This window comes from Narcine bancroftii, chromosome 1 (assembly GCF_036971445.1).
Source record: "Narcine bancroftii isolate sNarBan1 chromosome 1, sNarBan1.hap1, whole genome shotgun sequence".
Taxonomy (NCBI): domain Eukaryota; kingdom Metazoa; phylum Chordata; class Chondrichthyes; order Torpediniformes; family Narcinidae; genus Narcine; species Narcine bancroftii.
Window position 1 is genome coordinate 488,218,609 of NC_091469.1, and position 27,661 is coordinate 488,246,269.

General features: G+C 41.6%; 1 protein-coding gene and 1 long non-coding RNA gene across 26 annotated transcripts in view; one reads left to right on the forward strand and one right to left on the reverse strand.

Annotated features, from left to right (window-relative positions):
• Nucleotides 1-209: 209 nt before the first annotated feature.
• The window catches only part of LOC138751974 (uncharacterized), a 32,847-nt gene continuing 5,395 nt past the window's right edge, over nucleotides 210-27,661 (forward strand). Inside the window, exons 1-5 of the long non-coding RNA XR_011350298.1 lie at nucleotides 210-294; nucleotides 10,636-10,737; nucleotides 12,683-12,730; nucleotides 14,042-14,134; nucleotides 18,070-18,117. This is a non-coding gene — a long non-coding RNA (uncharacterized lncRNA). The remainder of the gene's footprint in view (nucleotides 295-10,635; nucleotides 10,738-12,682; nucleotides 12,731-14,041; nucleotides 14,135-18,069; nucleotides 18,118-27,661) is intronic.
• Nucleotides 14,587-27,661, reverse strand: part of LOC138751971 (uncharacterized) — a 157,835-nt gene continuing 144,760 nt past the window's right edge. For 10 of the 25 annotated variants that reach the window (XM_069915071.1, XM_069915067.1, XM_069915076.1 and 7 more), the window contains 3 exons: nucleotides 20,068-20,136; nucleotides 19,068-19,178; nucleotides 15,701-18,287 (listed from right to left, as the gene is read on the reverse strand). Coding sequence is in view for 1 of the 25 variants with exons in the window: in XM_069915057.1 (XP_069771158.1) it covers nucleotides 20,135-20,136 (2 nt within the window). In the remaining 24 variants the exon portion in view is untranslated. Of the gene's footprint in view, nucleotides 14,661-15,034; nucleotides 15,675-15,699; nucleotides 18,288-19,067; nucleotides 19,194-20,067; nucleotides 20,137-27,661 lie in introns of those variants that run through there. The other 15 variants (XM_069915068.1, XM_069915064.1, XM_069915069.1 and 12 more) reach the window with 7 other exon arrangements.

The following is a 27,661-nucleotide window of genomic DNA, read 5'->3' on the forward strand; positions in this document are numbered from 1 at the left end:
TTCTACTGTACTCCTCAGTGCCCTATTAATTATCATGTATGGCCTATCTTGGTTTGTCCTTCCAAACTGCAACAACTTGCAACTTGCCTGCATTAAAGCTCTTCTGCCCACATATGATTTATAGCTCTCCATTCCCTTCCTATTTGGGGGCCAACGTAAAAACTTCATTTAATTTATCATTCAATTTTTTACCACCACCTGCAGAAGGAAAAGCTTCGAAAACTGATAACCTTCATCGGACACTCACTGCCATACAGCCCATCAGTCAAGGTGTGCCAAGACCAGCTGGCTTATGTAAGTTGGTGTTGTAACTGGTTAAGGAGAGCCTTGTGAGATAGGGCTTTGTGGGATATTTATAATCATGTAATCGATCCTAGAACAAATGAATTACACAGGAACAAAGAACGTATTTATTTAGCTCATGATTTGATGAACATTTTGCACGGACTTTTCAATGGATTCTGCCATGTGTCATGAATTGTTTACACAGGCCTTTCTTTCCATCATACTAGAATATGCAGCAAAATCAAATGTAAGAATAGCAGCAGGAATAGGCCAATCACTAAGATCACAGCTGATCTTTTATCATGTTTTAATCCAATAAATTTGAAGAAGGATGTATGGTTAGTGGTTACAGTGCCAACGAATCCAGCACTGTGTGTAAAGAGTTTCTAGGTTTTCCCCGTGTCTGCGTGGGTTTTCCTCAGGTGCTTCGGTTTCCTTCCACCCTTCAAAATGTATGGGGGTTGTAAGCTAATTGGGTTTAATTGGTCCTGTTACCAAAGCTTTTGCAGTTGGCTTTTATGTTTGTCGCAAGCTTACTTTCATAATTTATTTTTGCCCTCTTGATTAATCCCTTTGTCCTCCTTTGCTGCATCTTGAACTGTTCCCAGTCTTCGGATTTGGTACTTTTTTTGGCCAATTGATATGCTCTCTCTTTGGACCCAATGCTGTCTCTAATTTCCCTTGTTATCCACGGTTGAGTCACCTTTTTTGGTTTATTTTTATGCCAAACCGGTATAAATGATTTCTGCAATTCTTCCATTAGATCTGTGAATGCTTTCCATTGTCTATCCACCGTCAACCCATAGATCATATCCTTAAGAATTCCCTCCAATTGTTTGTGCACTACTGATGAAAGATCAACTGGTCTATAATCCCCAGGATTGTCCATATTACCCTGTCCCTTGCAAGGATTCCATCCCCTCCTCTCAGTTTTTCTGTTTCCACCACATCTGTTCCCAAGATGAGGTCTTCCAGTCCAGATCTTCTGGCTTCTTCCTCCACCACCATCACCTCAGCCTTCACCCACCTCTCCTCCATTTTCCACATATCTGCCCTGGCTCCTTCTGCCTCCAGAGGCAACAAAAAGAATCATCTACCACCCCACTAGCCTTCACAACCAACACATTATCCTCTGGAATTTCCAGCAATTGCAACAGGACTCCACTATCAGACACATCTTCCCCTCTCCTCCCCACTCTACCTTCCGTAGGGACCGCATCCTCCATAACTCCCTCCTGCACTCATCCCTCCCCATCAATCGCCCCATGACACCTCCCCCTGTGGCACCAAGAGATGGCACCCACACCTCCTCCCTCACCACGGTCCAGCGCCCCAAACGGGCCTTTCAAGTGAAGCAACACTTCACTTGTGTATCTGCAGGACTGATTTACTGCATCCGGTGTTCCCTTTGAGGCCTTCTCTACATCGGAGAGACTGGACGCAGCATGGGAGATTGCTTCACTCAACACCTTTGTTCTGTCCACACCAGTGGACCTCCCAGTGGCCAACCATTTCAGTTCTGCATCCCACTCCGATACTCACGTCTGCCCATTGCCTTATGTACTGTCCCAGCAAGACTACCCGTAAATTGGAAGAACAACACCTGATTTTGCATCTTGGCACTTTCCAGCCAGATGGCATTAACATCGACTTTTCCAGTTTCTTCTAACCTTCTCTCCTCTTCCTCCTCTCCTCTTCCCTTCCCCTTTCTAGTTCTCCTGCCCCTTCCCTTTTAATTCACCTCCCCTTGATCACGGCTTTCTCCTCCCTCCCTTCTCCACCTATCACCTCCTGTCTTTGCGAACACACCGCCCCCCTAACTGTTTTGTTCGGACACCTGCCGACATTTTTCCATACCTTGTTGAAGGGTTCAAGCCCAAAATGCCGGTTATGTATTTTTACCTTTACCATATAAAGGACACTGCTTGACCTGCTGAGTTTCTCCAGCTTTCTATTAAAATTTTAATCTTCCCTATTACCTTTTTTAAACAAAGGGACTACATTTGCCAATCTCCAATTCTCCAGCCCCTCCCCTGTGCCCAAAGTGGAGTACATCCCATCTAACCCTGGGGATTTATCAATCTTAATGTTTTTCAGATGATCCAACACCTACTCTTCCTTAATCTCAACCTTGTCCAGCACACAAGCCTGTTCTATTCTGACCTCACCCTAATCAAGATCCTTTACTTTGGTGAATACTGAAGCAAACTATTCTATTTAGACCTCTCCAACCTCCTCAGCCTCCAGGCACGTTGCCTCCTTTATCCTTTAGTGGCCCCACCTTTATCCTCTTCATTCTTTTGTTCTTCACATACCATAGAATGCCTGTGTTTTCTGCTTAATCTTACATGCCCCCTTTGAGCTCTCCTAAGTCCTTTCTTAAGTTCCTTTCTGGTTACCATATGCTTCTCATGAGCCCTTCCTGTTTCCTGCTTCCTACATCCACTATATGTTTCCTTCTTCTTGACCAGCTGCTTCACCTGCTTCAACCATGGTTCTCTTTTTTTACCATCTTTTTCTTGTTCCAGGGGACAAACCTATCCTGAACCCAGCACAAGTGGTCCCTGAACTTCCTCCACATTAGTTCTGTACATTCACCCTTGAACATCTGTCTCCAATTTATTTTCGCTAGTTCCTGCCTCATCCCTTCATAATTAGCCCTTCCCCTATTGAACACTCTCCCATTTTCTCTGCTTTTATCCTTATCCATAGCTATGCTAAAGCTCAAGGAGTTGTGGTCACTCTCACCAAAATCCTCTCCCATCGAGAGGTCCGCCAACTGACCAGGTTCTTTACCCAGGATTAGATCCAGTCTGGCCTCTCCTCTCGTCAGCTGGTCCACAGACTGTGTCAGGAATTCTTCTTGAACACACCTGACAAATTCAGCTCCATCTATCCCTCTTTCAGTCAGTAAGTGCCAGTCAATATTAGGGAAGTTGAAGTCTCCCATAACAACAATCTTGTATTTCCTGCACCATTCTAAAATCTTCTTGCTTATGAGAGCTATTTGGGGGCCGATAGAATACTCCTGACACAGTGATTACTCCCTTCCTATTTCTGAATTCCACCCATACCATCTCAGTAAACCTTCCTTCTGCAGCGTCTTCCCTTTCTAAAACCGTGATACAATCCCTGACCAATAATGCTACTCCCCCTCTCTCTTACCTCCCATCCTATTCCTTTTACAACTAAACCCTGGTACCTGCATCAGCCAATCCTGCCTTTCCTCTTGCCAAGTCTCTGTAATAGCCACAACATCATAGTTCTACATGCTCTAAATTCATCCCTTTTATTTATAGTACTCCTAGCTTTGAAATAGTCACATTTCAACTCATCTAATTGGCTACATTTATAATTCCTCCCCTACCTGTCCTTCCTCACCATCTCAGAACACATAGCAGCATGCTTTTGGACTTCTGTTCTAATCTCTGCCCTCATAGTCTGGTTCCCACCCCACTACCAAACTAGTTTAAACCTCTCCAACAGCTCTAGTAAACCTGCCCACCAGGATATTGATCCCTCTCCAGTTCAGGTGCAGCCTGTCCTTTTTGTACAGGTCAGACCTTCCCAGAGGAGATCCCAATGATCCACAAATCTGAACCCCTGCCCCCTGCACCAACTCTTCAGCCATGCATTCTTCTGCCACAATTTCCTATTCCTACCCTCTCTGGCGCATGACACAGGCTGCAATCCCGAGATTACCACCCTTGAGGTCCTGCTTTTTAACTTCTTACCTAACTCCCTTTATTCCCCCTTCAGGACTCATCACTACTCCTTTCTATATCATTGGTCCCCACATGGATCATGACTTCTGGGTGCTCATGTTAGAACATAGAACATTGCAGCAAAGAAACAGTCCCCTTTGACTTTTCTAATCTGTGCTGAACCAGTTTCTTGCCTAGTCCCACTGACTTGCACCCAGTCCATAGGCCTCCATACCTCTCCCATCTATGTACCTGTCCAAATTCTTCTTAAATGTTAAAACTGAGCCCACATTCACCACATCAGCTGGTAGCTCCCACTGCTCTCTGTGTGAAGTTCCCCTTAATGTTCCCCCTAAACTTTTCCCCTTTCACCCTAAACCCATGTTCTCTGGTGGAAAAAGCTTATATCCATTTACTTTGTCTATACACCTCATAATTTTATTGAATCTTACTTTTTTTTCTATGCTCAAGGGAATAAAGTGCTAACCTGTTTAACCTTTCTCTGTAACTCAGTTCCTGAAGTCTGGGTAACATCTGCACTCTACATTTGCTCTGTCTCTGGCCAACATCCTAGTAAATCTTCTCTACACTCTTTCTATCTTATTAATATCTTTCCTACAGTTCAGTGACCAAAACTATACACAAAACTCCAAATTTGGCCTACGAATGTCTTATACCCTGTACAACTTCACCATAACATCCCAACTCCTGTACTCAATTCTATGATTTATGAAGGCCAATATGCCAAAAGCTCTCTTTATAACGCTATCCACCTGTGATGCCACTTTCAGGGAATTATGTATCTATATTCTAAGACTCTTCTGTTCTCCCACACTCCTTAGTGCCCTACGATTTATGTCCTTTCTTGGTTAGTCCTTCCAAAATGCAACACCTCACACCTGTCTCATTAAATTCTATCTGCCATTTTTCACCCTATTTTCCAGCTGGTCGAGATCCCTCTGCAAACTTTGAAAACATTCTTTGCTGTCCATAATGCCTCCAATCTTAGTGTCATCTTCAACCTTCCTGATCCAATTTACCACATTATCATTCAGATCATTGATATAGATGAAAAACAACAATGGTCCCAGCAGAATCCCTGAGGCCCACCACAAGTCACAGCCCTCCAATGTGAGAAGCAATCATCCACCACTACTCTCTAGCTTTTCCTGTCCACCCATTGTCAAATCTAATTTATGATTTCACCATGAATACCAAGCATCTGAACTTTCCTGACTAATTTTCCATATGGGACCTTGTCAAAGGCCTTACTAAAGTCCATGTAGACTACATCACAGCCTTTCCTTCATTAACTTTCCTGGTAACATCCTCGAAAAACTCTATAAGATTGGTTAAACATGAACTAACACACACAAAGCCATGTTGACTATCTCTGAATAGTTCCTGACTATCCAAATAATGTATATCTGATCTCTTAGAACACCCTTATTTCCTTTAAGACAGCAAGCACATCCTCCTCTTTAATCTGTATAGGTTCCATTATCTCACTACTTGTTTCTCTTTTTGCTGAAGCCCCTTGAGCCAAAGCCTTTCCGCTCTGATTCCGACTGGCCCGATGATGAACGTTCCTCAAGAGCAGGGAGATTCTGCTGCTACTATACAGACTATACTGGTGAGACTGCATCTGGAGTACTGGTGCAGTTCTAACCACCTTACCTGAGAACAGATATACTGGCTTTGGAGCCAGTGCAGAGGAGGTTCATCAAGTTGATTCCAGAGATGAGGGGGTGAGGAGAGATTTAATCTCCTAAGAAGAATGAGAGAGGATTTTAAGGAAACATAAAATTATAGAAGGGTTGGATAAGATAGAGGTTGAAAAATTGTTTCCAATGGTATGTGAAATTAGAACTCGGGGACATAGTCTCAAGATTTGAGGGTGTAGGTTTAGAACAGAGAAAAGGAGAAACTGCTGTGCCCAGAGAGTGATGAATCTGCAAAATTTCTCTACCTAGGGAAGCAGGCAGAGAAATATGTTTAAAATGTAGACAGATAGATTTTTGAAGAGTAGGGAAATTAAGGGTTTTAGAAAAAAAGCAGGTAGGCAGAGCTGTCCATATCCAGATAAGCCATGATTTTCTTAAATGTCATAGCAAGTTTAATGTGTATGCAGATACACACACGTATGTATGTAAAAAAATATTGTTGAATAAATAGTAGAATCTCAGATGGTTTGTATGAACAGTTCATTCAGTCATTTTGCAGTCTCACTACCCAAGGAAAGAAGCTGCTTTTCAGCCTGGTGGTTCTGGCTCTGATACCCCTGTATTTTCCTGATGAGAAGAGCTGGATGATGCAGTGTGTGGGGTGGTAGGGGACCTAAACAATTCTTCAATCAATGATCCTGGTGGATCATGAAAATGGGGCAGGGAGACCCTAGTTGATACGTAGGAGTCCACAGGGTTTTGTGCAGGGGAGATCGTGTCTTACAAGTTTTGAGAAGGTAACTAAGAAAATAGGAAAGAAGGATGTGAATTACACAGATATTAGGAATGCTTTTGACAAGGTCCCCCATGATTAGGGAGTTCAGGAAGTTGGGATTCATGGGCTTCATGGCGTGTTAGGACACTGGACCTAAAATAGATGGCAGAGAGGAGTGGTTGATGGATGTTTTACTGTCAAGCTCTATATCACAACCTGGAGAGAACTCTGGAATGGAGTTCACAATTGTTAGTGTTTAGACTATTGGTTTTTGAGGTGTGTATTAAACTCTGAAATACACTAAACAGTTCTCACTGACCGCTCCCGGCCCGGGACTCGGCTGCCAACGGTCGGGCTGCCGGGGTTTGCCTGGTGACGGCGGCCTGTGTTCGGTGCCTGGGCAGCGGTGTGGGCAGGCCCGGTCTCGGCTGGCTGTCGCTCCCCGCGATGCGGCCGTTACCTCAGACAGACTCAGGAGGCCTCTTCAGCCCGGTTAAGCAACCTGCATAGGAGAAGGTCACTCCGACATAAAACCTACGACCCAAGGACCTGGCTGCCACGTCCCAGCTTGCTTGGCCACGGCACACGAACCATGGGTGTAAAGGATGGGGCCAGTACTGCGCGCACTGCACTCCACCTAAAAGCTCCTTTGCGCAGGCCCGAGGACAGGTCCACGTCCTCCCCCTCAAAAGATATATCACAGGAATAGGTGCTGATAACATTGTTGCCTGTTATATATAAAAGGCTTTACACCATGTACGAAAATGTAATCCTGATCAATGTGAAAAATACTCATCTAAGAGTCAACATTCAAGAAATTTATATGGTGAGTCACAGAATTAGGCACCTGAGCAGCAACGTCTCCCTCGATGCAACATTATATTAGCTGTACGACTGAAAGAATGGAGAACCTAGATATTGAACCAAATAATGAGACACTATTACTGTTAATACACCATTTTCTTGATGCTAATGTGGACATGCAAGCATTTTCTTTTTAGCTACACGCCCAAGGCCTACTGCTCCACCTGTAAAAGTCGCTGCAACTAGTGAGTACAATTAGACATGGATTTTAGTTGAAGTTTGTTTTGGGGAAAAGAAAGTTTTCAAAAGGATTTTGTAGACTGGGGACCCATCCATCTTGGGAGGCTCAAAATGCTGTTTATTTTCACAGTTCAGCATGTGATAAACTCCACACAGCAAGTGGTGGACAGGTGTTTACCGACTTGAAGTCTGTGACTGCTGGGATCAGTGTTGTGACCATTTTATTTTGGAACACACAGAAATAACTTGGAGGAGAATAAATGTCCTGATTAATAAGTTTGCAGGGAACACAAAGACTGGTGCAGTTGGAGACGGCTGTACGCAAAATTGTTGGCATGGATGGTAGTTTGAAGTTATAACTCCATGACTCTCTGACTTGAGGCTTGTGTAAGAATGCATCAGGAAAGTCAGCTATGGTGGTGCCAGATGGAATTTAATCATCACAAATAAAGAGGTCACATTTTGTAAAATACAGAGTGTAAATGATGGGGAACTAAGGAATGATTGTGTAGCAAGATAGTTGGGGTTCAAAACCAATGTTTGCTAAAAGTGACGACACTAGTGGATGCCTTAGTTACCCATAGAAACAGAACATTACAACACAGAAAATAGGCCATTCACCCTTCTAGTCTGTGCCTAGTCCCACTGAACTGCACTCAGACCATAGCCCTCCATCCCCCTCCCATCCATATACCTCTTCAAATTTTTCTTAAATGTGAAAATTGAACCCTCATTCACCACTTCAGCAGGCAGCTCTTTCCACACTCCCACCACTCTCTGTGTGAAGAAGTTCTCCTGCATGTTCCCACTAAACTTTTTCCCCTTTCACTCTTAATCCATGTCGTTTGGTTTGTATCTCTTTTAACCTCAGTGGAAAAAGCCTTCTTGCATTTACTGCATCATAATTTTAAATACCTCTATCAAATCTCCCCTCCTTCTTCTACACTCCAGGGAATAAAGTCCTAACCTGTTTAACCTTTCCCTGTAATTCAGTTCCTGAAGATGTGGTAACATCCTAGTAACTCTTCTCTGCACTCTTTCAATCTTATTGATATCTTTCCTGTAGTTCGGTGACAAAACCTGCACACAATATTCCAAATTTGGCCTCACCAATGTTTTATACAACTTTGCCATAACATCCCAACTCCTGTACTTAGTGCTTTGATTTATGAAGGGCAATATGCCAAAAGCTCTCTTTACAACTCTATCTACCTGTGACTCCACTTTCAAGGAATTATGTATCTGTATTCCCAAATCCCTGTGTTCTACCCCACTCCTCAGTGCCCTAGTATATACTGTGTATGTCCTACCTTGGTTTGTCCTTCCAAAAAATGCAACACCTCACACTTGTCTGCATTAAATTCCATCGGCCATTTTTCAGCCCATGTTTCCAGCTGGTCCAGATCCCTCTGCAAACTTTGAAAACCTTCCCCACTGTCCACAACGCCTCCAATCTTAGTGTCATCTGCAGCGGGCATTTTTTATACTTGTTCTCATAGGTTGAGGCATTGAGAGTTGGGACATCATTATATGGCTGCACTAAACCTTTTTTGGCTATGGCCCTTTGGGGAATCTGCTCAAAGTTTTTGTGCCTCCTTCCGTGTGAAGCAGTCAGGTTTGGTTTCTTATGCAGTTCTGATCTACTGATGACCCAAAAAAACTAAAAAATATTTATATAACGTGAAATGAAAAGAAAACTTTTAACTTCAATGTACTGTGGCCCCCAAATAGCCATAAGGCCCCTCATTGAGAATGGCTGGGTTAGACCATAGATGGTCACAGTCTTGGTCACCACACTGAAGGAAGTGGTAGCAATGGAAAGAGTACAGATGAGATTCACCTAAGATGGAGGGCTTTAGATAAAAAGGGATTTGGATAGGTTGGATATTGAACATAAGGGGATACAAAATAAAAGAAGGAGTCGGCCATCCAGCCCGTCAAGCCTGCTCTGCCATTCAATGAGATCATGGCTGATCTGATGATAGGTTCATCTTCACCTCCCTGGCTTTTCCCCACATTCCTTAATTCCCTTACTATGTAGAAATCTATCTAACCTTGTCTGAAATACATTTACTAAGGTCACTTCCACTGATTCACTGGGCAGCGAATTCCACAGATTCATCACCCTCTGGGAAAACCAGTTTCTCCTCATCTCCATTCTAAATCTATCACCCTGAATATTAAGTCTATGTCCCCTAGTCCTGGTCTCTTCCACCAATGGAAACAACTTACCTCCCTTTATCTTATCTGTGCCTTTCATAATTTTATATATTTCTATAAGATCCCTTCTCATTCTTCTAAATTCCAGCGAGTACATTCCCAGACGACTCAATTTTTCCACATAGGCCAACCCCTCGTCCCTGAAATCCACCTGGTGAATCTCCTCTGCACTGCCTCCAAAACCAGTGCATCCCTCCTCAAGTAAGGCGGCCAGAACTACGCACACTGTTCCAGGTGCTGCCTCACCAGTGCCTTGTACAATTGCAGCATAACCTCCCTGTTATTTCATTGCCAGTCATTTCTGTGACTGGGTTTTCAAAGCTTCACTTCAAGTTCAAGTTTATTATCCTCTGATTGTACAAGTGCAACCCAATGAAACAGCGTTCTCTGATCCTCGGTGCAAAAACATGCCAACATCCAGAAATAACATGCATTCAGACTCATGATACCTATGCAGTGTGTATACAAGTATAAAAATAAGTAAATATTGTTTAATAAATAGTTTGAGGGATTGGATGAGCAGTTCATCAGTGTCACTGGCCGTAGGAAGAAGCTGCTCCTCAGCCTGGTAGTTCGGGCTCCTCTACTCTTGTATCTGATGAAAATAGGTGGAATCTGCTGCATGTGAGGTGGTAGGGTCCTCAATGACTTAGCAAGCTCTCTTCAAACAATGATTCTGGTGAATCACTTAAAGAGCTGGAGGGAGGGGGGTGCGTGTGGGCTCCAGAAACCTCCTGTAGAAAGCTGTCAGGTTGGTGCTGGTAGCCTCGACTTTGTGATATTCAGTTCTTTGCAATCATGATCCAAATAGAAGATTATGCACTTTCTTTTGTGAGGCCATAGTCCAATTTAAAGGAATCATGGCAGGTTTGTCTGCATTTATGCCATTAGTCATGTGTGGGAAATGCAGGTGTCGCTGTTAATCTTTTAATCAATTCTCCAGGAAGGGGAACTCCAACATCCCGCAACCTTGGTCAAATCAGCGCTGCAAGGCAATCTATCAGTAAAAGATCAGCAAGGGGTGATGTGAGACCAGGCAGCTCAAGTAAGTGTCTCTAAATTTGAGAATGCCACATGTGAGGCAGAGCCTTGTTATATTATAAAATTGTATGTTTTTATTCTGTGCATTAATATTATAATGTATATAATGTGCACATTGAAAACGTCAAGATTTACTTTTTGTTGTGTAATAGAACAGATGTAATATTACAAGGAGTTTTATTTAATCTTCCATATTCACCATCAGCAGAAATTGCCTGGCACTCCTTACAGACAGAGAAAGAGAAGCAAAAGGGAGTGGCTCTAGAGTCACTGAGTGAACATGAATTCACCTCCCACAGCCTCTGCAGCCACACAGTCCAAACCATTGGCAGCCTGAGCTCCAGATCCAAACCTCCGACATTCTCAGCATCCTCTCGTATCCCAGTTCCAATACCTGGTATCCTTCAGACAGTCTCGAGCCAGTCTCCAGGTGTAAGAAGTACAGAATGCGTGGGTTGCTCACCTCAAGCAGTCCATAACCCTCGAGGTCACAAGCAAACCTGGGCACTGCCATCTTGGGCCCTGACCCAACGGTCACAGGGTTTTAAAATAAACCACCATTGGCTCCTATAACAGGCTGTTTGAAGAGCCGTTGGTTGTTGGAGTGGGTGGTAGAATGGTGCAGAGGAGCGCTGTGTCTCTGCTGTCCACTTTCCTTGGGTCCACACCAGCAACAGATCTGCCATTACAGCAGCTCTCGGAGCATCTCCATTTTTCTTCTCTTTCCTTTTCTTTGAGTGTTTCAAAGACGTGTTGCTTCATTTCAGGAATCACCACCTCTTAAAGCTGCAGAAAGTAAACATAAAATAGTTCCAGCAATGCACGTGAATGCTTTCTTCACAAAGGCCAGCTCCTAATGCCTCCATCTCAATCTTTACACTTTGTTCCTCTTCCTACCCACTCACTGTATAAAAACATTTTCTGCACATATTTGATTTTGTGGTCCATCACCTCTTGTCGATCTCCAGGTTGAAAGAGATTGCGGTGTAGAACCTGGAAGAGTAGAGCTCGTGAACAAGTCCTTTGGCTTACCACTATGATGCCAGTGTGAACATATTCCCACTGGCTGCACATGGTCTATATCCCTCTATTCTTTGCCTATTCATGTGTCTACCTAAGTGCCTTTTAAACAATGCATTCATACCAGCTTTTACCATCTTCTTTGGCAATATGTTTCAGGCACCAAACGCGCTTTGTGTGTAAAAAAAAAAAGAGGTGACTGGTCACCTCATTACAGGATGAATGTGGAAGCCGTGGAGAAGGTGCAGAATAAATTTACCAGGATTTTGCTTGGATTGGAAAATTATGAGGCCAGGTTAGCAGAGCTGGGACTTTTCTCTTTTGAGTGCAGAAGGATGAGAGGAGACTTAATAGAGGTCGACAAGATTATGAGAGGGATAGATAGGGTGGACGGACAGCGCCTGTTTCCCAGGGCAGGAGTAGCAAACACCAGAGGACATTTCTACAAAATGAGGGCAGAATCGTTTAGGAGAGACGTCAGGGTTAGATTTTTTTACCTAGGGAGTGGTGGGTGCCTGGAATGCATTGTTGAGGGTGGTGGTTGAGGCTGGTACAACGGGGACATTGAAAAGACTCTTAGACAGGCACGTAGATGAAATAAAAATAGAGGGTTATGAGTTAGGGACATGAACTGGAGTCTTTGCGGCTGAAGAAACTGCAGAATCGCTGGAGGCGAATCCACGAACTCTCAGTGACTCTGAAGGGACTCGCTTCTGCTTTTCTTTCTCCTCTTGTTAGGGCATCAAGCAAAGGTTATGGAGACTCTTTGCCTTACGGCAGACAAACGTTGAGGTATATCACGCATGTTACATTTTTATGTGTTATTATGTGACAATAAAAGGAGCATTGAAGCTTGCATATACCTAAAACACATGAAGCATTTTCTTGATGCAAAATGTGGACAATGAGACTTTATCTTTTCTTCTCAGCTATGTGTCCCAGGCCTACTGCTCCATCAGAACACACTGCAGCAAATTGTAAGTAGGATCAAGAATCGACTTCAGATGAAAAAAATAATAATTTTGTATAGGAAAAGAAATAAATGACTTGGATGAAGAAATGGAGTGATGGGTCAATAAGTTTGCAGATGACACAAAGTTTGGAGATGTGTAGTGTGGAAGATTGTCAGAGAACCATCAAACTGTAGAACATTACAGCACAGAAATCATCCCTTCTAGTCTGCATTGAAATATTATTCTACCTAGTTCCACTGACCTGCACCTCATCCATATCTCTCCATACCTCTTTCCTTTTGCAGCAGGCAGAGCTGAGGTGCTCAATGAAGCGATCTCTCAGTCTCAACAAAGCAATCCTACACCTCCTCCTTCTTCCAGGTCAAGCAACACTTCACTTGTGAATTTGCAGGGGTCCCATTGTGGTCTCCTCCATATTGGAGAGACTGGACGTAGACTGGGAGATTGCTTCCTTGAGCACCTTGGCTCTGTCCACTTCAGAAGCGTGGATCTTCCAGTGGTCATCCATTTCAATTCCACATTCCATTTCCTTGCTGACATGTCTGTCCATGGTCTCATGCACTGCCAGACTACCTTTTCTCTACCTCTATCTCTCTCTTCCCTTTTCTCACTGCCCCCTTTCACAGAACTAAAATTAATTCCCACATTTCCTTTCTTCTGACCTCTTATCATATCCAATTGTCTGTTCACACCTCCCCTTCCCATTCTTCCCCTTTTTTCCCCAGTCTTTAACACTGACACCCATCTCTGTTTTTCCTCAAATCTTGAAAAAGACCTCAGGCCCAAAATGTTAGTTAGATATCTTTACCTCCTATGGACACTGCATTCCTCCAGCATCTTTGTGTTAATACTACAATAACACTGTCTGCAGACTTTTGCTCCTTGCCATTTCTACACTAGCCTCCCTCAAGGACTGAGGAGATGCCTTGTCAGGCTCTGGAGATTTATCCATCTTTATTTGCCTGAAGACAGCCTATCCTACTCCCCCCTCCTCCCATATTTTTATTCAGGCACCTGCTTGTTTTTGCCTATTCCTGATGAAGGGCTGAGGCCTGAACCATGGGTTCCCCTTAAATTCCTATGGATGCTGAGTGACCTGCTGCGTGTCTCCAACTCTTATGTGCATGTAACTCAACCCCAGCATCTGCAGGCCTTTCTTGATTATCTCTGTTGTAGGAGTGATTCAAATTTCAGTGGCGTACAGAGGCAGTAGTTGGATCGTACCTTGGTAGTCATAGATGTTCTTCTATTCAAAATATTAATGAGAGAGATGTAAGTTAAATCCTTCAATCCATTGTTTAAATTCTTCTTTAGCCTCGCCAATGAGTGGCCTTCGTCAGACCAGAACCACCAAGCAGGATATTTGTCAATCTCGACCACAAAGACATCTGCCTCCATGTCCTCCTTGTAAGTTTCCTCTCAATGAGATGATGGTCAACCTTGTGGTATTGTTGATATAATGGAACACACATCTCAGCATCACATAATTTCAAATTCTTTGTAAAACCAATCATTCACAATGGGGCAGCATGGTTAGCGTAGCGGATAGCACAAAAATGCTATTACACCACCAGTGACCTGTTTGCATCCAGCACTGTGTAAGGAATTTGTTCCCCGTGACATGCGTGGGTTTCCTGCTGATGCTGTGGTTTCTCCCACCTTCCAAAAATATAACTGGGTTCAACGTTAATTGGGGTGTTTGGGAGGCACAGGCTTGTGGGCGGGTAGGGTCTTTACCGTGCAATATGTCTAAATATTAAAAAATCTTATGAGATTTTAACATCTTTCTCAAGGTCAACATTTTATTGTTCATCCATGCAGGATGTTGGTCATCCTCTTCCTTGAACTGCTGGAGTGCTCCAGTAGGGATAACTCCAGGATTTAGATCCAGTGATGATAAAGGATTTGTTAAACATTTCCAATTCAGGATTGTCTGTAATTTGAAGGGAAGCCAGTAGGTGGAAGTGAGTTTTCTGTTCAAGTTTATTTATCATCCATTCTACCCTGTCCCCCTCCTACCCAGTCCCCCTCCCACCCAATCCCCACTCCTTTCAAAAGTCATGCTCCTTCTCGCAAAATAGGGCCCACTACTAAAAACATCGCAAAGAAAAATTATTATTAAGAATAGGAAAAAAATCTTAGAACTAGAATCAAAGCAAAAGGGATCTTGTTCCCTTTCCCAGATCTAAAAAAAACTGTGTGAATTTCAAATATTTAAAAAAGACACAAGATAGTAACATGACTTAAAATCTTTAGTTATCATATTCCATACAAAAAAAAATCATTATTATTATATTTGTTTCACCCATTTCCTTCTATCCCCGACACATTCCTTTCAAAAACCATTTTCACTTCTTTCAAGCTTAGGACTCAATATCAACAACACTTCCCCCAAAAAAATTATATAAAATCTCAAGAAAAAAATTATAAAGTAAGGAAAAAAGTGAGAAACCCTCCCCTTAGTGTAAATACAAAAATTACATCTATTTTACTAACAAACACACCTGCCTGGATTCTGCAGGCTAGCCTTTCAAAATACAAATGCATAAGAAGAAATAATGTCATAATTCAGATTTAAAGAATCAGGTTTACAGAAGTTTTCTCATTTTCTTTCAATTTCCTTCAAAGTTGGTAATTTGTTCACAAAATTCTTTGCTGTTTCAATATCGGCACAAACCCTATTTTGTCCATCTGGCATCATAATTTTCAAATTTGTATCCTTTTTCAAAAGGGTGCTCTTCAGTGGTTTAAATTCCTTTCTACACAATATTAGCACAGCACTTCTATCAGGATAAAAAAAAATATTTTCACCTTCAACATGTATGCTGATATTGTACAATGAATTTTGAATATGGACAAAAAATAATATTTTCAAAACAAAGTTTATTATCCGATAGTAGAAGTAAAACCCGATGAAACCGTGTAACCTGCTTCTCCGTGCAAAAACCTGCAAACATACACAAATATATAGAGATATAAAACAATTATCGTCTATTTCGGCATATAAGTCAAGTCGTGAAACCCCAAAAATTCTCAAAAAAATACGGGTCGACTTATATGCATGATATACTTTTGAGACCTTAAATTCAGCTCAAAATCCAATCCGTGCTAATTCGGCGAATCAGCATCCCCTTGCAAAAAAAACAATTGTGACAGATTTCTTTGAAATTTTTATTGAAAACAATAACACAATTAGCCTGCTTCAAAATCACTGTCACTGTCTGAAAACAACAACACATTTCGAACCCTTCAAAATCACTCTCATCGTCTGAAGCATTGATGGCAGCAAACAGATCCATCCTCTCACTGTTTAAACAGTCATCATATGGATCTCAGTCTGCATCTGATGAGGCGGTTTCAGCTTCTTTGTCAGTGACCCACAATAAATCATTTTCCGTGTCATCAATTGTACGAGAATCCACACTTTTTGAATGATTTTATCACAGTCTCTCACTTTATCCCATGCCTTGAGCATATCAAGTGATGCAGCGTGCATTGCCCTGCCTTTTGTCAACGACTTTTCTGCACTCAATATCCACGTATTCCATTCCTCGTGCACGTGGTCTTTGAATGGCTTGTTCGAGCAGACATTGAGAGGATGCAATATAGACGTCAATCACCCGGGATATTCGCCATGTAACTATTATGTAGTGCCAATAGTGTACTCAGTTCAGTGGCTATGAAACCTATCCAAGACCAACAATCTCTGTTCGTTGCATAAACCGCCTGGCTGCCTGTTACATGCATTGTCTATGCATCGTTTTACACCATTTTCATCCATCCATGCTTGTACAAAAATAACTGCAGTGAATTTCTTTTTTGGTTTAATTTTATGTTTGAAGATTACAATGGGTCTTAATTTTGTCCCATCAGCCATGCACGATAACATGACAGTAAACCTGGTCCTTTCATGGTCTATCCTTCTGGTTTGCACAGTTTTAACACTTTTCCATTCCACTATTCTTTTTTTTTGTCTATCATGTCAAAATTCATGGGGGTTTCATCCATGTTTCCGATATTTGCCAATGCAAACTGGTGTTTCTGCCAGTTACCTATAATAAACTGGTGAAAACTTAACTTTATGATCAAGATCTTTTGGTAGTCTCTGTGCAATTTTTGTTTTTTGTCATTATACCGGATTTTTCCTGTGAATGAAATGATTGCATCAATCTTCTGTGACCTCAAAATCATCACTGAGGTCTGAGTGCGACTTGGCCAACTGCAGTGACTATGTAGCAATCTGGCCTCTGTTCACATACCCATTCTGCAATGTGATTTTCCAATTCTGGCCAACAAGTGATTCCTTTTCTCAAAGAACATTGTATTTTTCTTAAAGTCTCTTCTTTCTTCCTCCAATCTCTTACCAACTTCTCATGCAGATCAAATTTTCTTGCAGCAGCCCAGTTGTTGGTTTTCTTTGCCATTTCTATCACGTTCATCTTAAAGCTCACTTCATATTTTCATCGTGTGATGCATTGTGTCAATGGACCCTCCATGATAGCAATCAACTCCAGCCAATGCCCAGCAACTAAATACACGCAATCTATGGGGGTCAAAGGCCCATGTCAGGCATCACGAACTTTGGAGGTCAACTTTGGAGCAACAAAATGGGGGTCAACATATAGTGCATACACCATAAAACCCTTAAAATGAGGCTGAAAAGGGGGGTTGATTTAAATGCCAGTCAACTTATTAGCTGAAAGATATGGTTTTTTTTTTGCACGCGCACACACTCTCACACTCACACACACACATAGACTACATGCAGTATATACATGCACATATACATGTGAATATATGTGTGTGTATGTGTGTATGTATTGTTTAATAAATAGTAGAGTCTCTCAGAGGGTTTGTATGAGCAGTTCATCAGTCGTTCAGCATTCTCACTGCCCATAGGAAGAAGCTGTTCCCCAGCCTGGTGTCTGGCTCCGATGATGATATTTGCAGGGTGGGTGTGGATTGTCTGTGATTTTGCGTCCCCTTTTCAACAACAGTCATGGTAGATTATGTCGATTGGTGGGGGGGAGGGGGGTAAACAGAGACCTATTTTCAAGATAAACATTGCAAATTTGAGGCGTGCTCCCACAGGTGAGTAACAGCAGTGTGTTTTGTAGAAGGTGAACAAAGCAACTATTGATTCAAGGTGATTTTAAAATCCTTTGGAATTCAATGACGGCCTGTCCAGTGTCATCCTTGCAGGATGGTCATGAAATAATAGTCTAGTTCATGATATGCACATTCTTTGAAAGAAATAATACAAAAACATAATCCTTCCTGAAAACTCTGAAAAATAATTCACATTCTTCAACAAACTACTGCTTTTCTGTTTTCATTAATAGGCAAAACAAGGAGTACTGCAGTCAGGAAAATCCCCCCATGGCGATGAGGTACGTTATGGAGTAAAGAGCGATTAAACTGAGACACATACATTGTTAAACTGAAGTATGAGAACTGATGTATTTGTAGATTTTAAAGCAGGTTGCCTCAGGCAGTCATTCTCAGTGGGGGCCATACAGCTCTTCCTGGGGTCCACAGCACATTTAAAGGGGTCCATGGTCTGAAATCATAAAATATTTTAACGATGTTTTATATAGTTGGGAGGAGAGAAGTACGGTTAGCGTAGCGTAGTGGTTAGCAGAATTATGTTACGGCACCAACGACCAGAGTTTAAATTTGGCGCTGCCTGTAAAGAGTTTGTATGTTCTCCCTGAGTCTGAGTGAGTTTTTCCTGTGGGCGCCGGTTTCCTCCCACTATTCAAAATGTATCAGGGGTTGTAGGTTAATTGGGTGTAATTGGACAGCATGGGCTTGTGGGCCAGAAGGATCTGTATAACTGATTTTAAAATAAAAAAATTGACTGCTTCACAGGACGGGGGAGAGTGGGCTATAAACTTTGAGTAGAGTCCTCATGGGACCAAAAGGTTGAGAATGCTGGTTTAAGGATACAGCAGGCCAAATATCAGATGGAAAGTTAGGCGAAGCCATGACAGACAGAATTTAATCCAAATAAATATGAAGTGGTGGACTTTGGAAGGTTATCATCTGATAGGACATTCAGAGTACATGTCAAAATCCTTAGAATTGCTGTGTACAGAAAGATTCTGGGGTTGAAGTCCCATTGAAAGAGGTGAAACTGATGGACAAATGAGTGAAACACATTTGATATTCTTGCCTTTATTGACTATAAGAATAGAAACGTCATGTTTCAGTTCGACTGAACATGGGTTAGATCACACTTGGAATATTGTGCGTACACACTACAGGAAGGACGTAGTAGTAATAGAGAGAGTGCAGAAGAGATTCCTGCTTGTCATTTTGGATTATTTTAAACTTTTACCTTGAAGGCATGATCCAGTAGCTCCAGTAGGATATAACTTGCACTATTCCCCTTTATGGCATCTTCATCTTAAGTTGAAGGATTTCCAAATGATCTTTAATTTCTTCAAACCTGCCGAGGGCACATCTATAAAGTGCAGTACTTATGTAAATCTACCAAAGTCACACTTGCTAATAATGAGCAAACCAGTGACAAAAGATCAGCTTAAAGCACCTCAAACCCTTTGGCTTAGAGGAATCAGCTATCAACTGTATATATTACTCCATAAATTCTACACAGCACAACTCCCAATACCAAGTTAATTCAACATTATTTAACAAAACCTTTCGATGCATTGATGATTTACTCACTTTGGTAGAGCATCTAAAATCCACTTGAACTGAAACAATTTTTTTCCCGTCCTTAATATCTGACCTTGCCCTTCCAGATGACATCCCCAGCACCCCCTCACAATACCATGCTGAATGCAGAGACACGCCATATGATAATGCCTTGGGAGGGCAAATGCTTGCATTTCCCTGGTGTGTTGGTGAATAATTTGTTCATTTCTCAGAATGATTAGATGTGACAATGGTTCTGTATTCTCCTCAACCGCTGCAGGAATCAACTTTGTTCTACATCTGAAGTCTGTCCTAAACTTCCCTCCCCTCACCTTGTCCACTCGTATTTGGTACTCTCGCCCCAAGAAAAAGGTGCTGGCTCTCCATCCTATCTATGTCTCTCATAATCTTATCAACCTCTATTAAGTCACCTCTTATCTGCCTTCAATCCAAAGATAAAAGCCTTTGCTTTGTGCAGTGAACTGAAATTCACTGTCTCTGTATTGTTCAGATGGCTGGCTTCACCCTCACCCATATAAATCCTGGTTTTCCTGCCTTACCTCAGATTCACCTGAGGATGTTGTGTCTACAGGCCATTGATTATAAGCTATTAAAAGTGAGTTTGTATTCCTCACTTCTCTCTGAGTGCATTTAGTCGCATTACACTTTGATAACCTTACCTCATAGACACGTTCTGCAATCCAGGCAACATCCTAGTAAATCTCCTTTGCATCTTCATAGCTTCAGCTCTAGATATAAAAATCATTAGTTTTAAAAATAATTGTTCAGTTTTTTTTAACATAATAAAATGGTGGGTGCCTAGAATACATTCGCAGGGATGGTGGTGGAGGCTGATACTCTTAGAAAGGCACATGGATAAAAGAAAAATAGAGGGTTTTGGGTGTGAGGTTATTGTGGAGTAGGTTTACATAGATCAGAACATCACCGTGGGCTGAAGGGCCTGTACTGGTGTTGAAATGTTCCATGTTCTATAAGTAACCTTCTGGAGAAATTCAGTCATTTGTTCAGTATTTAAGTGAGGAGTGATGAGATCTAAAGTTGATTATACCCAGTTGTAGAACAACAGTATAATGCAACCAATCTGGAACCATGGCTGCCCCCTTGCTATCCATTCAAGGAAGGATGAAATTAAGCAGATGTTACATGATTTATAGAACAGAGCACATTTCAGCACAGCACCCGCTATGCCTCTCATAATCTTGTAGACCTCTAGTAAGTCACCTCACATTCTTCTCCATTCCAAAGCCTTAGCTCTGCTAACCTTGCCTCATAAAGCACATCTCCAATCCAGGTAACATCCTGGGGCAAATCACCTCTGCATGCTCTCCGTAACTTCCATATCCTTCTTGTAATTAGGTGATCAGAACTGAACACAATAGAACCATAGAACACTACAGCACAGAAACAGGCCCCTTTGATCCTTTTAGTCTGTGCTGAACGATTTTTTTTTTGCCCAGTCCCACTGACCTGCACTGAGACCATAGCCCTCCATACCTCTCCCATCCATATGCCTATCCAAGTTCTTTTTAAATGTTAAAGTAGAACCTGCATTCACCACCTCAGCTGGCAGCTCATTACACACGCCCCCCATTCTCTGTGTGAAGAAGTTCTCCCTAAACTTTTCTCCTTTCACTCTTAACCCATGTCCTCTGGTTTGTATCTCACCCAACCTCAGTGGAAAAAGCCGACCTACATTTACTCTGTCCATACCCCTCATAATTTTAAATGCCTCTATCAAATCTCCCCTCATTCTTCTGCGCTCCAGGGAATAAAGTCCTGACCTGTTTAACCTTTCCCTGTAACTCAATTCCTAAAGTCCAGGCAACATCCTGGTAAATCTTCTCTGCCCTCTTTTAAAAATTAAGTATTTAATTGTTTGCATCATTACAGGAAAAAAATGAATAAAACATTAATCAAATATCCATAGCCAAATGTACAAAAAATACTTTTATATTTTTCTCCCCATCCCCCCACCCAAAAGTAAAAAACGGAAAGAAAAGAAAGAAACACCTACCATTTAATATACAATAATATTAGCATAGCCAATCATTAATTGTTATTAAAAATTACTAATTAAAAGGAGTGGATAAGATAGAAGAGGTGGATGGAAAATTATCCATAAAATCCATATATGGTTTCCAAATAGTATAAAAATTTTCAACTCGATTCCTTAAACTATACGTAATTTTTTTCCAAAGATATACAATTTTGCATCTCATTATACCATCTTCTCTGCCCTCTTTCTATCTTATTGATATCTTTCCTGTAGTTAGGTGACCAAAACTGAACACAGTATTCCAAATATGGCCTCACCAATATGTTATACAATTTTACCATAACATCCCAACTCATGTGCCCAATACTTTGATGTATGAAGCACTCTTTACAACCCTGTCTACCTGTGACACCACTTTCAGGGAATTACGTATCTGTATTCCCTTGTCCCTCTGTTCTACCACACTCCTCAGTGCCCTACCATTCACCTTAGTTTATCCTTCCAAAATGCAACACCTCGCACTTGTCGGCATTAAATTCATCTGCCATTTTTCAGCCCATTTTCCAGCTGGCCCAGATGCCACTGCTGTCCACAATGCCTCTAAACTTGCTGCCATCTGCAAACTTGCTGATCCAATTTACCATATTATCATCCAGATCATTGATATAAATGAAAAACTACATGATCTCAGCACTAATCCCTGAGGCACACCACTGCCTCCAGTCTGAGAAGCAATCATCCACCACTACTCTCTGGCTTCTCTTGTCCAGCCATTGACGAATCCAGTTCACTACTTCATCATAAATACCTAGTGTCTGAAGCTTCCTGACTAACCTCCCATGTTGGAATTTGTCAATAGCCTTATGAAATTCCATGTAGACAACATCCACAGCCTTTCTTCCATCAACTTTCTGGATACCCTCCTCAAAAACTCTATAAGATTGGTTAAACAGGACCTACTACCCACAAAGCCATGTTGATTATCCCTAATCATTTTCTAGTTATCTAAATAATTGTATATACAATTTTAAAACACCTTCCAGTAATTTACCTACTACTGATGTCAGGCTCACCACCTACATTTTCCAGAGTTACTTTATAGCCTTTTTTAAACAACAGAACAGCATGAGCTACCCTCCAATCCTCCGGCACAACACACGTCACTAAAGACATTTTAAATATTTCTGCCAGAGCCTCTCCAATTTCTACACTAGCCTCCCTCAAGGCCTGAGGGAATATCTTGTCAGGCCATGGGGATTTATCCATCCTTATTTGCTTTACGACTGCAAGCACTTCCTGCTCTTTAATCTGTATTGATTCATGACCTCACTACTTGTTTTCCTTACTTCCCATGACTCTGTGCCTGTTTCCTGAGTGAATACTAATGAAAAAAAAGACATTGAAGATCTTCCCCATCTCTTCTGGCTCCATACAAAGCCGACCACTCTGATCTTCAAGGGGACCAATTTTGTCCCTCACTATCCTTTTCCTCTTAATATACCTGTAGAAACCCTTAGGATTTTCCTTCACATTGTCGCCAAAGCAACCTCATTTTTTCTTTTAACCTTCCTGATTTCTTTCTTGAGGTTTTTCTTGCATTTTTTCATACTCCTCAAATATCTCATTTGCTCCATGTTGCCTAAACCTGTTATACATCTCTGTCTTCTTTCAAACTAGATCCCCAATATCCCTCGATAACTAAGGTTCCTTATGCCTGTTAACTTTGTCATTAATCCTGATAGGAACATATAAACTCTGCACTTTCAAAATTTCACCTTTGAAGGTTCTCCATTGACCTCACACATCCTTGCCTGAAAACAACTTGTCCCATTCCACACATTATAGATCCTTTCTTATCTCCTCAAAATTGGGTTTTCTCCAATTTAGAATCTCAACCTGAGACCCAGACCCATCCTTCTCCATAATTAACTTGAAACTAATGGCATTATGATCACTAGACCTAAAATGTTCTCCTACATGTACCTCAGTCACCTGTCCTGTCTTGATACTTTATAGGAGATCCAGTATTGCATTCTCTCTATATATTGATTTACAAAATTTTCCTGAACACATTTGACGAACTCCGAACCATCCAGTCCTTTTACAGTATGGGAGTCCCAGTCAATATGTGGAAATTAAAATCTGCTACTATCACAACCTTATGTTTCCTGCAGCTGTCTGCTATCTCTCTACAGATTTACTCCTCCAATGAGTGTGGTCATACCTTTCCCATTCCTCAGCTCCACCCATGATGCCTCAGTAGACGAGCCCTCTGGTTTGTCCTTCCTGAGCACAGCTGTGATATTTTCCCTGACATGCAGTGCCACTCCACCCCCTTTTATCCCCTCCATTCTATCGTGTCTAAAGTCTAAAGGCTGGAACATTGAGCTGCTAGTCCTGCCCCTCCTTCAACCAATGGCCACAATATCATAATTCCACATGCCAATCCATGTTCTAAGCTTGCCTGCCTTTCCTACAATTCTCCTTGATTGAAATAGATGCCGTTTAGAAAATTCTTTAAAAAGTTTAAAATGATTGGGAAAGAGAACTCAACCTTCATATTTCTAATCAAAATTGGAATAAAATTCTGCGACTGGTAAACTCCTCTTCTCTATGTGCAAAACATTCACTAATACAGTTTAAAGTTGTTCATAGAGCTCATATCTCTAAAGATAAACTCCATCGCTTTTATTCTCATATCGATCCTATATGTGATAAATGTCAATTGGAAATAGCTTCCCTTACACATATGTTTTGGTCCTGTCCCTCTTTACAGAATTATTGGAAGGAAATTTTTTCCATTATATCTACTGTTTTGAATATTGATTTACAACCACATCCCATTACTGCAATTTTTGGATTACCTATGATAGATTTGACTTATTTATCTCCTCCTGCGGATCGTATAATTGCTTTTCTTACACTAATGGCTAGAAGATCTATACTATTGAATTGGAAAGAGGTTAATCCTCCCACTGTTTTCCAATGGTTTACCCAAACTATACTATATTTAAATTTAGAGAAAATTAGAAACTCTGTCTACGAATCCCCTTCTAAGTTTGAGTTAACCTGGCGACCATTTATTCAATATTTTCATTTGTGGTGAGTTGATCTGGCTCTGTTTTCTTTCTATGATTATGTATGATAATTGGGCTGTAAGATGAGATCGGAGTGATCGGCGTGGTTTAGCTATATCTGTAGGTTTTTTTTTTAAGTTTTTTTTAAATTCAGATTTGTTTTTTCTTCTTTTTTGGGGTTTTTTTTTCTCTTTTTTCATATATTGTTATTAATTATATCTTTTTTTTAGAGATAGTTCACACCCTAAACTGATCAAACATTTTTTTTTATGATATATTTTTATTCTGTAATATTATTGTTTAATATCTCTGTATTAATTCATTACTTACTATGTATTTTTTTATATCTCTTTGAACTGTAAGTGTTTATAAATTATAATAATAATAAAAAGATTGAAAAAGAAAGAAAAGAAAATTCTAGCGGAGCATATAATTTTCACATCATCTTTTTCCTCCTCCACTGCTCTATCTGCTCTGGCACTCTGGTTCCCATCCCCCTGCAAATCTAATTTAAACCCACTAGAGCAGCACTAGTAAACCTTCCCATAAGGATATTAGTCCCCCTTCAGTTCAGGTACAAATCCATCCCATTTGAAACAAGCCCCACCTTCTCTGGTGGAGAGCCCAATGATCCAGAAACCTGAAACCCTCCCCCCTGCATCATATCTTTCTTTTCTTTCTTTTCTTTTGGCTTGGCTTCGCCACATGCTAAACTGCATCATCCTCCTATTTCTAGCCTCACTGGCACATGTCATAGGATAGCAATCCTGAGATCACTACCCTGGAAGTCCTATCCTTCAACCTAGCTCCTAACTCTCTGACCCCTCCTTGCAGGACCTCCTCACTCTTCCACCCACATCATTGGTCTCTATATGAACCACAACATCATCTTTCCTGAGAATGACGTGAACTCGATCTGAGATATCTCGAACCTTGTCACCAGGGAGGCAACATACCATCCAGGATATTTGATCTCTTCCACAGAACCTCTTATTTGTCCCCTAAACTATGGAATACCCTATCACTACAGTTCACCTCTTCTCTTCCCTTCCCTTACCCACAGGATCAGACTCCGTGCCAGAGACCTGATCGCCATGGCTTGTGCCTGGTAGGTCATTTCCCATCCCCCCTCCCCCATAGTATCCAAATGAAAATATTTTTATTGAGGGGAACGGCCACAGGGCTGCCTGTCTGTTCTCTTTCCCTCTCCTGACTGTCACCCATCTACCCTCCTCCTGACTCTTTGGTGTGATAGTGTCCATGCAACTCCTGTCTTATCACTCACTCTGCCTCCCAAATGATCAGAAATTCATCTAACTCCAGCTCCAATTCCTTAACTTGGTTTGTTAGGAGCTGCAGGTGGATGCATTTCTCACAGATTAAGTCATCAGAGACACTGCTGGCTGCCCTGAGGACCCATGGTTTGCATTAGGAATATTCCCCTGCCTTGGCTATTATTCCCTATGTTTATCATTAGATGAACAAAATATATGATATCTAAATCCTGCCCTTACCTGTACCTTCTTGCTAAATCCTTTGTTTCTCGAATAATGTGTCCTTTTCTTACTTCAACTTGCCCTTTACCTGTTCTCACTGAAGCTTGTTGAGGCAAAGCCTTACCACTCTGACTCAGTCCACTCCGACAATGACCACTCCCTCGATGATCGCTCCCCCAAGTGTGGTTGTGATAGTACAGATCTATCACCAATGTATATAGTGTATATAGTTACAGTATCTAGACTGTGCTTACAGCGATTGGCTGAGAGCTAAGCCACGCCTACTGTCTGGGCCTTAAAGGGTTGTGTCCCTAGCCAGGTCGGATCATTCCAGACTGGTCGGCCACCTGTGAAGAGCTCCTGTCTTTTGCTAATAAAAGCCTTGGTTTGGATCAACAAGTCGTTGATTCTTTCGACGAGCTCTACGGTGGTCTAACAAGAGTTCTATAGCGCTGCAACATTACCTCTCGACTCTTGAACTCAATTCCCCAACTAATGAAGGCCAGCATACCATAAATAAATTATCCTCAAATTCTGCACTCATGAAGTAACTTCCTTTTATGAAACTAGCAACGGAAACCATTCGCGAACATTGAATCCTTGCCTAAACTTTTCAATCGTAGTATTTGACATTGAAATATTGAGGAGGATCAGTGTCAATCCTCAATCCAAATTCTGTGGTGAGTTTCCATTCAGCAGCTTACCTTCCTGTGGAATGAAGGTGTGGTGATATGCAATGATACCACTAAGTCACCAGGGGTCATCCCAGTGACCTTGTATATAAAGCAGTCCAGAGCTACATATTAGTTTATTAAAGCTGTCTTATACTCGCACTGCAGTTGTGGTTATTGTCAGTAAAATTTAATAAACTAATATGGACACTAAGAGGTCTTGTCTCTCTGCAAGACAAACCTGGAAGGCTAGACTGTAGCTCTGGACTGCTTTATAGACAAGGTCACCAGGATGACCCCTGGTGACCTAGTGGTGGAATTACAAGAGGTCTTGTCTCTCTGCGAGACGAACCTGGAAGGCTAGACTGTAGCTCTGGACTGCTTTATAGACAAGGTCACCAGGATGACCCCTGGTGACCTAGTGGTGGAATTACAAGAGGTCTTGTCTCTCTGCGAGACGAACCTGGAAGGCTAGATTGTAGCTCTGGACTCCTTTATAGACAAGGTCACCGGGATGACTCCTAATGACCTAGTGGTATCATTACATATCACCACAGAAGGTTCCAGGCTTTTCTTTAACCAATTCCCTTTATTTGATATACAGGCCTATGGAAGGTCCTTCACCTCTGTAGAGGATCAAGGAGCTCTCTGAATATACAAAGACATAGGTTTAACTTTATCATCACTGTCTAACATTAACTATCCTCAAAGCAATCTCCTCCTAGGCAGCAAGCATTAAGCTGTGCAATGTCCATCTACACGATGCGCCATTTTGTGGACCAATCACACAGATGTTGTAAGGTAAAAACATCATGAGATGGGACCGGAGAAGAAGTCACCCAGTACTAAGGAGTAACAGGATGCAGGTGTGACCTTGTACGCTCAAGATAAGTGTGGCACTAACAAGCTGATGAGCAGCAGACTAACAGTGAAGGGTAGCAACAGCTTATTCATTGGACAATGTAATGGTATGATAATTTACTAAGTGCGTATCCTGAGGTATAAAAAAACCA